The 15651-nt window shown below is 41.6% G+C and overlaps 1 protein-coding gene across 3 annotated transcripts in view; it reads right to left on the bottom strand.

Annotated features, from left to right (window-relative positions):
- The window catches only part of AMOTL1 (angiomotin like 1), a 93501-nt gene that overhangs the window by 32867 nt on the left and 44983 nt on the right, over nt 1–15651 (bottom strand). For all 3 annotated transcript variants that reach the window (XM_026675591.2, XM_087966172.1, XM_026675592.2), the window contains 3 exons: nt 5510–5650; nt 2792–3701; nt 2292–2586 (listed from right to left, as the gene is read on the bottom strand). In XM_026675591.2, coding sequence (XP_026531376.2) covers nt 2292–2586; nt 2792–3701; nt 5510–5650 — 1346 coding nt within the window. The remainder of the gene's footprint in view (nt 1–2291; nt 2587–2791; nt 3702–5509; nt 5651–15651) is intronic.

Raw genomic sequence — 15651 nt, 5'->3', positions numbered from 1 at the left:
CAGATTCTGGATTCGCAAAATGGACTAATCCATTGACTTAGCTGGAGTATCCTAATCACCTGTAGGCGCAATGGTACACACGACTTAGTTGGAGCAATGTAGACAGCAGCAGAATGCTGGCTTGTAAGGTAGCCTCTAGTTTAGAGATCCTAGCTTGCATAGAACATTAGGGTTAAAACTGGGTTTCAGTTGTGTCATAATAGCCAAAATGTGTCAAAATTGACCAACATTCTCTCTAATACCTAGCAGGGATTGCTGCATATTTGCACAGATATGAATCAGGCTGTAACCTAGTCTGTTCTTCCTTTTTCTTGTGAAAAAAAGCATTATATAAATAATATAATGGTCCAGGAGAAGAGCCTTCTCTGCTGTGGCTCCTGCTCTTTGGAACATCTTATCTCCCTGGGGTGAGATCTGAAAAGTTTATTTTATTTTGCATGGTTAAGGGTAAAAAGGACTGGGACAATAATGGAACAGAAGCCTGGTGGTTCTAATAGGAGATGAATATCTTCAGAACCCCACTTAGCAGAATGATCAACTAACTCTAAATATAACAAGACCAACTTACTGGATTTGGAAGAAGAAATGACCCTCCATTTTCACCTTGAGACCATTAAGGTCAGAATCTAAAGTTACTTAATTATAGCTCCTTTTCCAAACCAAGAATACTTTGCTGTCTCAATCCATTATGCATGGACCACTTGCTAAAAGCGTAATTAAGTTTTTATGTCGATAGACATATGCTGTGAACTTTTTAGGAGGTGAAGCTCTACTGTTTTTATATGTGAAAATGTACAATTGGACACTTCCCAGGAAGTTAAAACGACAGCAGCCCAGCCTCTAAAAGCTGGTTCAGGATAGAAAATTCTGGGAACCCCTTTTGTGGCCTACGACAGCCCACAGCTATATAAACACACTGTGTCAGCGGAGAATTTGGCAAGCATTAGAAATAGGTTGACAGGAGGGCAACTGAGGCGTTTCAAAACGACAGCCCAGAAATTCACCCTGAACACTGGTATCACTCAGACAACTGCAATAATATTGTTCACTTATAAAGCACCAGGAAAAATTTCAGACCGGTATTCTATGGTAAATAACTATATCGGCAAGGAGGAAAGAATAATATCATCTAAGGCCCCTTTGGGAATCCTGGCTGAAGTGAGATTTGAGTTGGAGACTTATCCTTTGGATCACTGTTTGTCAACCTTGGCAACTTGGACTTCAACTCCTAGAATTGGGAGGTGAAACTCAGACATCTTAAAAGTTATAAAAGTTGAGAAACACTGCTTTGAACAATCAGTTCACTTAGACAGCCACTGTCTATAACCAGGATACATTTTCTGGGGATCCATATAGACATGTTTTGATGCTATGGACACCTCACAAAATGGCGCCATAAGAGAAGGCACGCTTATCTACAAAATGTCTTCTGCAATGTTATGGCGAGCCATAGCTCACCTGAGAAGGTAAGGTGGTGAGGCTCAAAGAGATGCCAGATGGCATTCCAACAAAGATGATGCTTTTCCACTTTCCAATATTCATTTCCAACAAGATAAATGGAATGGGAGCTGAGTCAAACCATTTACAATATACAAAGCAGAGATGGGGATCTCAATTTCAAATTATATACATGCCTCCTGAATGTATATTTCACACACAAAAAATCCCACTAATCGGTCCAGAATCTTTTTTGAGTTGGGTGGGCTATTCAGTAGGGATGTCAAACTCGCTGTCAGCCCTGAAGCCATTTTCCCCTGGCACCTTCAGGGCTGCCACACCGGAGATGAGTTGAGCTGTGGGAATGGGAGAAGGGAGGCAGAGATAGCTGGGGGATTGTAGCCAAAATAAAATTCTTTCCTCTGAGAACCAAGGGCTTTCCCACCAGGTGCGAGGAGGTGAGATCGGAGACCGACCGATCCTTGGACTGGGAATTGATTGGACGGTGTGATGGACTGTATGGGCAGGGGAAAGAAAACTTTACTTTTAACTGAGGGGAAACCCGAAAGGGGGTTAGAGTTGGGTTTCCCTAGATGTGCCAACATGACATGCTTAATAAATCTCTACTTTGAGGAATATGCCTGCCTGGGAGTTTTGGGTGTGTTAACTGGAACCCTGACACTCGCAGCCCACAGGCCGGATGTGTCACACACTGGCCACTCCCACAGCCTGTTAGGAAAGGGGGGAAAAGTCACGATATGCCCCGTGACAACGCGAGTTTGACACCCCTGAACTATAGCCACTGTAAAGTAGGTAGGAAGGTATATCTGGATCCTCTCTATCCTGCCACCCACCTTCTGAAGCTTGTCTGCTTTCTCGTAGTAGCCCTTCAGCTCCTTCTGCAGGGCTTCATTATCTTCAGACAACATCTCCACCATTTGCTGGGCGCGCTGTACTATCGTGAAGGCATCTGGTGTGAGGGGCTGCTGGCTAGGCGGACTTGCGGGCAGAGACTGGGACGCTGTGGCCATTGAGAGAGGCGGCAGAGACGCGGAGTGCAGGGGGCCGCTAAGCGAGGAGGTCTGGGAGGACAGTGGGCTGTGCTCCTGGGGTGTTGGCAGTGATGGAAAAGACGATGCGCATTGACGACTACAGAAAGAGGAATACATTTCAATTGGATTACTTACACTTAAAGAGGTCCATTGCGAAGAGCTTGTAATTACTGGAACTATTGAAAGAAGAAATTGTTTAGAATGTTCAATGTGATATTCTTTATGTAATGAAGAAAAGGGAAAGATTGTGCAAGGATCTGAGCTTTTTACAGTAGGACACCAAAAGAAATAGTCAAAATTACCTGGTGACACCATATTCTGGGGGACCCTGATATCGGACAATAGCTACTTCGCTCCTCGCTGGCTGTGACACTGAATAGGAGGCCTTTGTCATTTCTTGAATTGTTCCGGAATGCTCATTAAAAAACACACCCGGCTCTTGACTTTTGCTTCCTGGAGAGCCCCCCTGCTTGATCTTAAATGGATAATCTGGAGGGGGGCCTCTCAGATCCATGCCTTTATTGGGGGCCGGGGAAGAGGAAGGCCCGCTGGATTTGAACCCTTTGCTTCTTCCCGAGCAAGGAAGAAGCTGTTTGGCCCCATTCCTTTCCAAGGAGAGCTGCATGATCCTCTCGCTCAAGGAGCGCACGTGGCCTTGTTTCAGTTCCTTCAGGGCTTCATCCTTGTGGGCCTGCCCACTGTTGGCACGGGCCAAAGTTGGCCTACCTTCTGTTTTAGATTTTGGCCCAGTGCTGCTGGCCATGTAGAAACTGGGCCCAACGACACTGGGCTGCTGACTTCTAAAAAACTGAGACTGAGCTTTGGCTTCTTCATAAGAAGGCAATTCTTCGTTGTTCTGCTGAGGCTGCGAGCCTCTGGTCTGTTTCTCCATTGCCGTATTATCCCCTTGATGTTCCTGGCCTTGTGGTTCCTGCCGTGCTGACTGCTGGACCATTTGTGGGTCTTCCGGCACAAGGTTTTCCACAGAAGAAGACAGGGTGCTGCTGGCAGTGGAGTTGGAGGGTCCTGAGCTCCCCGTAGCTTGGTGCTGGAGAGTCAGCAGGTTCATATTCTCGTTGGGGTTGCCATAACGCAACTCCTGGATCAACCGCTGTAAAACAGTGCCAGGGACAACATCCTCAGAACCTCTCATTTCCACCTCTGAGGCCTGGAGAAAGCTTGGTGGGTAGAAGGTAAACAAAGGGTCTTCAGCTGAGGCCCAGCAGAAAGAAAGGAGAAAGAAAGAAAGAGATGGAAAAAAGGTAAGAGCTGAGGCCATTTTCATGCCATTTTTAAAGACTACAGAAAAAAAAAACATCACTGTGAATATCATCTTGAGGTAAGATGGGTGGTCTGTAACTTTTATAAATAAATTGATAAATGTTATCTAGAAGTTGGTCCAGTGAAGATTGTCTCAAAGGTGCTTTGTTTCCAAAAGGCAGCTGGGCTTTTTTGTTATTGTTGTTGTTGTTTTCCCCTTTGAAAGGCTTTCACTTCTCATCCAAGAAGCTTCTTCAGTTCTGTAGAACAGTAGAACTGATGAAGCTTCTTGGATGAGAAGTGAAATGTTTTAAAAGGAACAAAAACAAGGACGTCCAGTGGCCTTTCAGAAAAAAGCACCTTTGGGACAACCATGACCTGCTTGATGGAGAATCTCCATAAACAAGGTCCAGTGCGGAGTTAAGAAATGAGGCCGCTGAAGTAATATTTGAAATGTGTCTGTCTGCCTATTTATTTCTTTTTAAAAAAACATTTCATTTTCTTTATGTTCTACTACAATGACACAATTTTAACCATAGAATAACATTTCATTCATGGACCACTACAGGCAATTAATTCTCAGGGTTTGGGTGACTAAAATTCATATGGCTACTTCTCCTACATTCATCTTGTTTTAACAGGATTTATTCTTGAGTATTTTTTTTCTACAGCGTTTAAACTGTTTCACACTAACACTGGTGTCAATGAGTAGGTAACTGATTCTTATTCTTTCTCTGTAATATCTATCACGTTTAATCCACTTTTTAATCTAAAGTTAAAGTTTCTAATCTTAGATAACACTGAGCACATTCTGTTAAATTCAAGGCCCACGGGCCAGATCAGGCCCATGGGGTGCTTAGATATGTCCCGCAGGGCTGCCTTGGAAACAGCAAAGAACCGGCCTGCGGTGCCTCTACCAGAGAAAATGAAGGCCACGGGCAGCCCTCCAGAGCTCTGTTTTCGCTGACAATGGGTTGCAGGAAGCCATTGCAGCTGAAAATGGAGCTTGGGAGCCCGTTTTGGCTGGCAGAGCGCTTGGGCCACCACTGGTGCCCCTGACATGTGATGTCGAGCTGGCCACGCTCACCCTGGCCACGCCCAGTCCAGCTCCCCAAAGGCAAACACAACATTGATGCAGCCCTCAATGAAATCAAGTTTGACACCCCTACTGTAAAGGGTAGAAGGTTAAAAAAAATGTTAAAAAAAAATAAGAATGAAATTATGAAAAAGTACCTTTTTTCTACCATTCACCCTGCTGCTTTCCCTGATTATAAAAAAAAACCTATTTCCTGACATGACAGCAGTCTTCCAATGTATAAGGGTTATCACAGAAAAGAGGGGATCAATTTATTCTCCATAACACCTGAGGGCAGGACAAGAAACAGAATTGTTGGAAGCTAGTCAGATCCAACCTGGAACTAAGGAGAAATTTCCTGACAGCGAGAACAGTTAATCAGTGGAAGACCTTGCCTTCAGAAGTTGTGGGTGCTCCATTGGTGTAGATTCAAGAAAAGATTGGACAATCATTTATCCAGGATGGAATAAGAACTCCTGCCTCGGGCAAGGGGTTGGACTAGAAGAGCTCTATGGTCCCTTTCAGCCCTATGATTCTATGAAACAACTGAAAACACTTGATTTAATGCAATAACACTTCTACTATCACCACCCAGCCTGTGTGACCAATGACAACATGGTGAAAATTGAAATCCAAGACACGGGTGGCAGAAGATCCAACTAGAGATGAAGAGGAAAAAACTTACCTTCAATATTATTGACCGCTTCTACCATTAATGGGGAACCATCTTGCCTATTGCCAAACAGATGAGGATCTGTATGAAGATAGTCAGTGCCTTCCAGTACCTGCACAGGAGTACTGGAAGTATAGCAGATCGAGGGAGGGCCTGGGGAGAAAAATTTTAAAAAGTGTTATATGTTTTATTTATTACTTATTTGATTTTTTAAAAGATTTCTTCAAGGAACCGAAGTCTTTTCACAGTAGGCTGTACTGAACGAGAGAAAGAGAGAAATCCAGGCCAGGAAATTTATATCCTAAGTGTAGACTTAAGCCTGGATATTTACAGCCAGGCCCCGTCTCACACCTTTATCACTGCATGTAGTCCTCAATTTAGAACCATTATTTTAGTGACCGTTACAACAGCCCCAGAAAAAAAAAAGACTTATAACCAATCCTTGCATTTACAATTGTTGCTAAGCAAGACAATTGTTAAGCTGGAGTCTAAAACATACAATGAACGGTTGCAGGAACTGGGCATGGCAAGTCTAGGGAAGAGAAGGACCAGGGGAGACATGATAGCAGTCTTCCAATATTTGAGGGGCTGCCACAGAGAAGAAGGGGGTCAAGCTATTTTCCAAGGCATCTGAAGGCCAGACAAGGAATAATGGATGGAAACTGAACAAGGAGAGATTCAACCTAGAAATAAGGAGAAATTTTCTGACAGTGAGAACAATCAACCAATGGAACAGAAGTTGCCTTCAGACGTTGTGGGAGCATCGTCATCACTTGAGACTTTCAAGAAGAGACTGGACTGCCATCTGTCAGAAATGGTGTAGGGCCATGATGATGAACCTATGGCACACGTGCCAGAAGTGGCACGCAGAGCCATCTCTCTGAGCATGCCAGCCATAGCCGATTGCTCTTCCACATATACATGCCGGCCAGTTGGTTTTTCCACGTGCAGGAGCGCCAGGAACTGGAACAGCAGCTCCCCAGCACACATGCGCATGCCAGGAATCTGAGTTTCCAGATTCCAGTATGTGCATGCGTGCTGGCCAGCTGGTCTTTGCGTGTGTTCTGCATGCCAGAAACTGGACAACCAGGTGGCCACCATGCAAGCGTATGCCAGAAACCGGAAGCTCAGTTTCCCAGCATGCACATGTTCTGCTATTCCGGTTTCCAGAGCTCCAATGCATGCGCACTGGGGAGCTGTTCTTCTGCTTTCCGGCACTCCTTCCCACCCCGCGTGCGTGTGCTCCCATTTCAGCACTCAGTGCCGAAAAGTTTCGCCAACACCGGTGTAGGGTCTCCTGCTTGGGCGAAGGGGGGGGGTTGGACTATATGACCTACAAGGTCCCTTCCAACTCTGTTAAATCTGTGAAGTGAGATGCAGCCCATTTTACAATTTTTTTTGTCTGGCATTCCTGTTAAATGAATCGCATGGGCTTTAAGTGAACCCTTTGACTTTGCTTCCAGGCAGGGAAGATTGCAAATGGCGCCGTGATCCCAAGATCCTGCAAACATCATAAATACACGCCGGTTGCCAAGCACCCAAACTTTAATCACGTGATCATGGGGATACTGTGAGAATCAGAGGCGCAAAGTTTCCTCATTAAGACACTTTTTTCAGGGCTGTTACAATTTTAAATAGTTACTAAGTGAGTGGTTGTAAGTCAAGGACTAGCTTTATGCAGTCTCTACATAAGTTTTGAAGAAATGCAAGACGGTATTCCTTGAAAGAACAGAAAGGACCAGTAGTGGGATTCAAAAAATTTTACTACCAGTTTTGTGGGTGTGGCTTGGTGGGTGTGGCAGGGGAAGGTTATTGCACAATCCCCATTCCCTTCTAACCCCACTAACCAGCTTTCCAGCTCTGTTCTCCTGTGCAGGGCAACCAAAGAAGACCCAGCCGATCAGCTGGGACTCGGGAGGCAGAGAATAGATGGGGGGGAAGCAGTTAGAGGTGGTATTTGCCGGTTCTCTGAACTACTCAAAATGTCTGCTACTGGTTCTCCAGAATTGGTCAGAACCTGCTGAATACCACCTCTGGAAAGGACATATATATAAACAGTATCTTTGTCAAAAGGGAAATGCAGCGTCCCGCATCTATTTAATAGCACCAGGCCTGTCCTCTCATACACACTCCAGGGCTGAAATTCTCCTGTTATCTATAAATGCTTCCTGTTTTCTAATATCAAAAGAGCTGCAGTTTCTTTGACCTATATCTGGGGGGCTGCATTGTTGTTTATTCGGCCTCCAAAGATTTTTAGGAGGTTGGTTGTGTCGACAATAAAAGTCTGGCATTTCTTTTGGTATCTTGAGGAAACTAAACTGAGGCCCAGGTTAATGTGAGCAATTGTTGTATACCCATAAAATATACATTTAGTCCACTAACTGTAATTCAATTGTCTGCCTCTAAATGAGCTTGGGAACTCTAGAAGCTGCAAAACAAGGCCTGCCATTTGCAATTGCCCATTCCATTCAATATAAAGAAGTTCATGTTTTATAGGACTCTCCAAAATAATTAACCTTCAAAGGAAGTCCTCAACTTATGACCATTCCCCAAAAGGGAACTTATAGCCTGGATTCAAATAGTTGAATAGTTGGCCCCCCTCAATTGGATTCAAACATTTTAACAGATGGCCTCCCTCTGTGGTCACATGATCAAACTTCAGGCATCAGTAACATGGCCACATTTATGGCCGTTGCAGTCATGTAGCTACATTTTACAATGGTTTTGCCAAAACCTGGCACATACTTTTGTTTTTGGAAAAACTGCATCTATACCAAACTATTAGGTTGCTTAATGACTATGATGTTCACTTTATGACTGCAGCATTCGCTTAACAACCACCAAGGTCATAAAATTGGGTCAATCATGTCACCCATTTTAAGATTGTTGTGATATATAACTGTAACGGGCAGGCTCCATTTCAGTCAAATAGCAAGGACTATCTGTAATGACTTTATCCTCAATACACTGCCTCAGTTCTATTCCTTGTATTCTTATTGCTTTCTTCTAGAATAGAATAGAATTCTTTATTGGCCAAGTGTAACTGGACACACAAGGAATTTGTCTCCAGAAGCTCACAGTGTGCATGTAAACACCAAGTAATAGATCATAAAAAAGAACAATTGATTAAATCATAAGAAACCAATAGGAGAAGATAGTAGGAAAGATGAGAAGATGAAAAAAGATGAGAAAGAAGACAGTACTGTGGGAATTAAGTGTTCAACAGAGTGATGTCACAGGGGGTAAAATTATCTTTGTACTTAGTAATTTTGGCATGCAATGCCTATAGCAGCACCCTGAAGGGAGAAGTTGAAATAGATTTGTGTCCAGGATGTAAGCGCTCTGTAGATATTTTCTCAGCCCTCGTTTTGGTTCGTGCATTATACAGATCCAGCAGGCTGGTTGCAATTGTTTTTTTTCTGCAGTCCTAACTATCCGTTGAAGTCTGTATTTGTCCTGTTTTGTTGCAGTGCCAAAACGGATAGTTATTGAGGTACAAATGACAGACTCAATAATTCCTTACTCTAAGCAGTTTACAAAGTCGGCATATTGCCCAAAACAATCTGGGTTCTCATTTTACCGACCTCGGAAAGATGGAAGGCTAAATCAAACTTGAGCTGGTCAGGATCGAACTCTTGGCAGTGAGCCGAATTAGTCTGCAATACTGCATTCTAACCACTGCACCACCATGACTCCTTGGTGGTACAGATCCTTGGGCAATCCAAGTTTTCAGCAGAATCTTAGGCAATCTAAGCTTTCTGAATGGACGCAGGAAGAACATTCTTTGTTGGGTCTTCTGAATGATGGTTCTAATGTTAGGTATCCATTTCAAGTCCTTGGAGATAATAGAACCTAGAAACTTGAACTTTTTAATCCAACTTTAATTTTTTAGCATTTTATTTATTTCATTTTAATAATTTACTGTGAATGTTTTTGCTACAGCATGTGATGATGATGATGATGATAATAAAAAGAAATGAAATATATATATGCAAAATAGCTTTCTTCCAGATGCATAAAATCATTACGTGCATTAAAACGACCATATGTATGTCTCTCAAAACTAACAAATTGACTGGGCTTGGATTGTAACCCTCTGATAGCCATCTTACAGATTTCAACTCTTTTCTAGATGCCCCTGCAATTTATGGCAGCTCTCAGCATGGAACCTAAAATTACTGGAGAGCATCGATGGTGCTTCAGAAACTTTAATTCTCCCCCTTTTCTGCCTCAATGTGCTGTATGAATGAAATTTACAGCAGTTTTAAAAAGCCTTGGGACAGGAAGGCCATTGCAACCTTAGTTGTAAAAATGATTTAAGATCATGTTTTTGGCCAAGCTCGCTATGAAAACAGACCAATACTATAGATAAAACAAGGAAAAATATTGCGACAGAATGATGACCCTAATACTCCAATTCTCAAAGTGAAATTACATAATTTTTGTATCTGCCTCAAATTGCTACCTCTGGTGAAATGCACTCTTGATTTCACTGTCTATTCTAGTAAATGTTTGTGTTTGGTCGCTGGAAGATTAAATGAATCCCTAGAGCAAAATTGTATAGACTATTCTCTGGTTTGTGTGAGAGAGATAATAATGGCTTTGAAAGTTCAGCACTGACAGTCCTGTTTACACGAAAACATACAGAGGGAAGTTATCTTTAATACAATCCCATCCCCAATTTTAGATAAGGAAGCACTATCTGATCACTTGCCCAGGATTGTCATCAACTGTTAATTCTGTGCCAAATTTTACTCCTCCAATGAGCTAGCATCAAATTAGCAAATTCCCAGTTTTCTTTGCTGTTTTTATTATCCCTATGGGAATTTTCCTGTAGGCATAGCAATATAGTAAATCAAAATTCTCTTCTTTAGCCTTAATCCAGCTCATTTCCACGCATTGCTTCATAAAGATACAGAGACAAGCAAAATCCATACACTAAACCCTGTCTACAAACAAAATTATGGACAAACACACATTTCACACGTACACACAAAACTCTGGAAAATGCACACCACATCAATGTAAATTAATTCACATATTTTTCAAACAAACAAGAAAACATGTGGACGGATTGTGCTCATTCTTGAAGGATGATTCCTAATATTTCTTTTAATCTGTCCAGTCCAATGTGCTCCCTTCCATGTACCAAATTCAGAAAACACACACACAAATAACAAATCAACTGGGGCAGTGCGCATGTATATTACTTAAGAAAGTTATCTGTGGGACAGAACATGCCACTTTTCACCCTGTTGTTGGTAATTTGATCATTTGCACACACATTATATCAAATAATGATGAGCACTAGTAAGTCAGTCTTCTCCGGGCATAATGAGAATATATCTGCTGAACAAAACTCTGCATCGGCAACAGGAAGGGCAGCTGGCCAGTAAACACTCTGCTACCTCCATTCAGTTGCCCAGACTCCACCCTGCAAGGGATTATGGGATCGTTAAAAGAAGATGACTAGTAAGTCAGTCTTCTCTGATTCATTCCTTTCATGAGTTCAACTTCAACTTTAATCTGAAATTTCTCTCAATGGATCCAATTCTGGTACTTAATGATACTTGCTAAACAAGTTATGCCATTCCATTTTAGCACATCGTTGAAGTGCAGCTACTGCTATTAGCAAATTCTGTCTAACCAGCATTTATGGGAGTTCATACATACACAACCTGAGAATCCTGAATTTCAGGTGTGAGTACCCTTTGAACTATTGAGGTAAATTCTAGTCCATGAAAAACTGAAATATCCACAAGATAGAAGGAAAGAGAATTTTCTGGGTTTTTTGTTTTGTTTTGCTGCCCTCTGGTAATTATCTGCAATTTTCGCAGCCATATTTGGTGCTTCTAAACAATAGGTCACAGTCTATTGGGGAGATAAGGGCAATAATGCAAAGGGAGAAGGCCTGCTCCATGTTTATTATTTCCCGCCTTTATTATTTTTATAAATAAGGCAGCAAACATATAGTGTCCAACACACCTTTCTCCTTCTATTCCCCCCACAACAACAATCCGCAGGGCTTGTTGGGCTGAGAGAGAGTGACTGCCCACAGTCACCCAGCTGGTTTTCATGGGACTTGAATTCATAATCTCTTTTTTTTAGCCTGGTACTTTAGCCACTAGACTAGACCAAACTGGCTCTCCATATAATGGGAGACTGGGATTTTTTTCCTGGCTTAGGAGGGGGAGAAATGAATGCATGAGTTTCTTGCTTTATAAAATTCACCTTCCACCTTGCCATTCATTCTACAGCCTTCCTTCATTTTAATTTGGTGTTTTAACCTTGAAACTTTGTGAGATGAAGTTCACACAACTTAGAATTCCTGAGGCTCAGAAACACTGCTTTAAGAAACTTCACTCAAATGTTTTTCTACATCAAATGTACTCTAAAGGAATTGAATCTGAAGCTTGGCCTAGTATTTTTAATGTTATATTTAAACATGGACATAAAAGGCATACAGAGATTTAACAGCTAGAGCATCTCTCAGTTAACAAATTAGATATATGTGCATCTCTGAAAAAGAAAGGCTATTTTTCCATAGGACCTTAAATTAGCTGCTACTTGATGTTCCAGCTAGCATAAAAATCAAAACTTGCTATATCAGTAATGTTTTGCTTAGGTTTTATCTCAAAGTGACTTCATAGAAAATGTTTAGCATTCCTGTACCTGTATAATCTCTAGATATAACATTTGCACGTCAGATAAACTCAGCAACACACATGTGTAAAGAAAGGAAACAAAATATTAAAGCTATAATCTTGCCTTTGACATAAGAAATAATCCATTTACACATAAAACACACAGAGGCATTCTACCAATTAGAAAACATCCTTTATATGCTCAACACTATCATTAAAAAAAAATCCTCAGACACCTGGACCACTTAAAACATTTGATATCTGCTTAGCAAAGCTGGAAGGATTTGCTGATATCCCAATTTTTCTTATCCTTTGGAGAAGCACAACCAAATGCTCAGAATGGCATTCGGTGACCATTTATGGGAGGATTGTCTGAGTTTCCAGGTATCTATTGCCAAAATTTATCAAGAAACTACCATTTGTTGTTAGTCGCGAAGTTGTGTTCAACCCATCGCGACCCCATGGACAACATTCCTCCAGGCCTTCCTGTCCTCTACCATCCCCCGGAGTCCATTTAAGCCAGAGGTCTTCAAACTTGGCAACGTTAAGACTTGTGGACTTCAACTCCCAGAATTCTCCAGCCAGCATGACTAGCTGAGGAATTCTGGGAGTTGAAGTCCACAAATCTTAACGTTGCCAAGTTTGGAGACCCTGCTAGAGAAGAAGAAAGCTAGATCCTACATTGTAGAGCATCAATGGTAAAAATTAATGTCTTAGCATGGAGGTTGTTAACTAATGTCACACCTGATAAATTTCTACACGTAAACAACTGAAAATGAGGGCAGCTAGATATGTTTATGGACTGGCCTGAATTGAGATTTTCCTGGCAATATGTTCCAGTTTGGGCATTTCAGATGGTTTACAAAATCCCCATAAGTGAGGTTGTACAGAAGGTGTTGGAAAGGTATTTTGAGGTCTGGTAAAGTGCCAGCTCCCAAAATACCTCTCAAACAATCAGTGCCTGCCTTAAATAAAGCTGAGGCTAACCAGATTCAAGCAATGTACCAGTGTATATGCAATACTAGTTTAATTACAGAACTACATGTAACTATCTGTAAATACAGTAAAATATGCAGCCAAATTTCTTTATTTTGGACTTCTGACCTAACTGAAGGTACAGTAGAACCGACTCCTTCCTTTTTCTGACCAGAATTTTCCATAATGAAGGCAAGCTGATTGACTCAATGTCTGGATTTTAGTGAGACTCCTTCATTGTTATCTGCTTATTCTGGGCATCTGATTTCCAGCTTGTCCATTACTAAGAAAACAGATCTCTTATCTTTCCTTCATCCATCCCTGAACTAGATCTCAGATTCAACTAGCCTTGAAAGAAGCCAATAGCCGACATCTTTTCGTGTATACCTAAGTTACAATCAATTTTTGAATTCCATGTCAAAGTTCAAGTTTTACACCTTTCATTTAAAATTATATTCAATTAAGCAAATGCCTTAGTGAATACTTTTCTCTATTCAAATGGGTTGAGTGACTGATTATGAGCTTGAAAATAGCTGTGACACTAATTACAGTAAACAGGTCTGCTTGAGAAATCACCCAACTCCAATAATATATTTTAAGTCTAAGAGGTACCATTCATTATGTACATGACATTTTCATTTGTTTTATTATTGACAAGAATATATACATCAAATTCAAAATGTCTGCTCTATGAACAGTGGAATAAAATAAAACATGTCTCTCAACATTGGACATTTTAAGATGCATGGACTTCAACTCCCAAAAGCTTGCCCTCGGAAGTTGTGGGAGCGCCATCAGTTGAGACTTTCAAGAAGAGATTGGAATGCCATTTTTCAGAAATGGTGTAGGGTCTCCCGCTTGGGCGGGGGGTTGGACTAGATGACCTACAAGGTCCCTTCCAACTCTGATTATCTGTATCTAATTTCCCAGCCAGCAGCCTCCCAGGAGAATTCTGGGAGTTGAAATCCTCCCACCTTAAAGTGTCTATTTAATTGTGCTTGAATTTCACTGCAAATTGGGATTCTGGGGGGGAAATGGAGGACAATGAATTACTTTGTCTGCATTCATAAATCTTGCTGCCATGCAATCACAATTAGGCAATTTTGCATAATTGCAAATGATGTGTCATTATATGCAGCAAAGTGAACAGGGACAAAGAGAAAGAAAAGCAGAAAGTTGGCTGAGGATGAAAGGAAGAAGGTAACAACTAAGCCTGATAAAGGTAAAGGCTACAACTCCCTCTTCAAAGTGCTTCATGAGACCATGGTTGCTAATATTATCAAGAAATTTAATAATTTTATAAGTTTATTTTTATAGTCCATAAGACTATAGACAATCTGCCTGAGTGAGCCACAAGAGGAAAACTAACCCCATATTGGACAGAAGGAGAGTTCAAATGGTGGGGGGAAAACCAAGAAAAACTTCAGATCAGATCCTATCTGACTTCTAAGATCAAAGTACAACAATTTGCACTATCTGCCACTGACAAAGGCTCCATAGTAAAAGATCCAGGAAGAACCCACTTCTGGAAGTCAGACACAAACAAAAGCCAGACTGGAATTTGTCAAAGTGCACGTTAATAAACCACAGTCATTCTGGAAGACAATGAAACAAAATGAGAGTCTATTTGATAAATTAGAGCAGTTCTCATTTTCACAGAAGAAAACAAATGATGTTTTTAAAGAAGGGAACGCTATCACTGCTGTGAAACACGGAAGAGGCTCTGTAATGTTATGGGTTGCTTTGCTGCCTCCTGCGCTGGGTGCCTTGAATCTGTGCAAGCACAATAAAACCAGATTATCAAGGCATTCCAGAATGGAACACAATGCCAAATGTCTCCGTCGACAGGATAATGATTCAAGATATGCAGTACATCTTCTATGAGAACCTAAGAATGGTTGAAAGCAAATCATTTCTGCTTTTGTTCTAAAGAGGTCTGCGATAAGTCCTGAGTTGAATCCAATAAAACATCGACAGAAAAAGCTGACAGTCAGTTGGAAGAAGAAAAGCATCTAAGACAAGGGTGTCAAAATGGCGGCCCACGGGCCAGATCCATCACGCGCAGGCCATGCCCACTCCAGCTTCGCAAAGGGGGGAAACGTCACAAAATGCCATGTGACAGCAATGTGATGCCGTGAGTTTGACAACCGTGATCTAAGACACCTGGAGCAGTTTACTCAAGAAGAGAGGGACAAATGACCAGTTGAGAAAAAAGTATATAAAAAGCATCAGAAAGTGCTTGATTGTAGTTATTGCCACAAAGGTATGTGCTACGAAATATTAAGTTAGGGGTGTGATGACTCAGGGCATGGCACAAAGGCAACACAGTCAGATAATTAGTAGGAGTCCCTTTATTAGCTCCAACTTTGCTCCCAATGTCCTGGTTACCTTCTGGCTGCAGAGAATCAAGTCCAAAATGTGGTCCACAAAAATTGTAACTATAAGTCCAATCAAGGCAAAATGAGGTAATTAGTCCGGCAGGGCAGAAGCAAGAATTCCAGACGTAAAAGCACAGCAATAACACAACATGGTTGG

The sequence above is a fragment of the Notechis scutatus genome, chromosome 5 (assembly GCF_049901735.1).
Source record: "Notechis scutatus isolate UNSWTSFEM ecotype Mainland chromosome 5, rNotScu1.2, whole genome shotgun sequence".
NCBI lineage: Eukaryota > Metazoa > Chordata > Lepidosauria > Squamata > Elapidae > Notechis > Notechis scutatus.
This window is presented reverse-complemented; position numbering and strand designations above follow the sequence as displayed.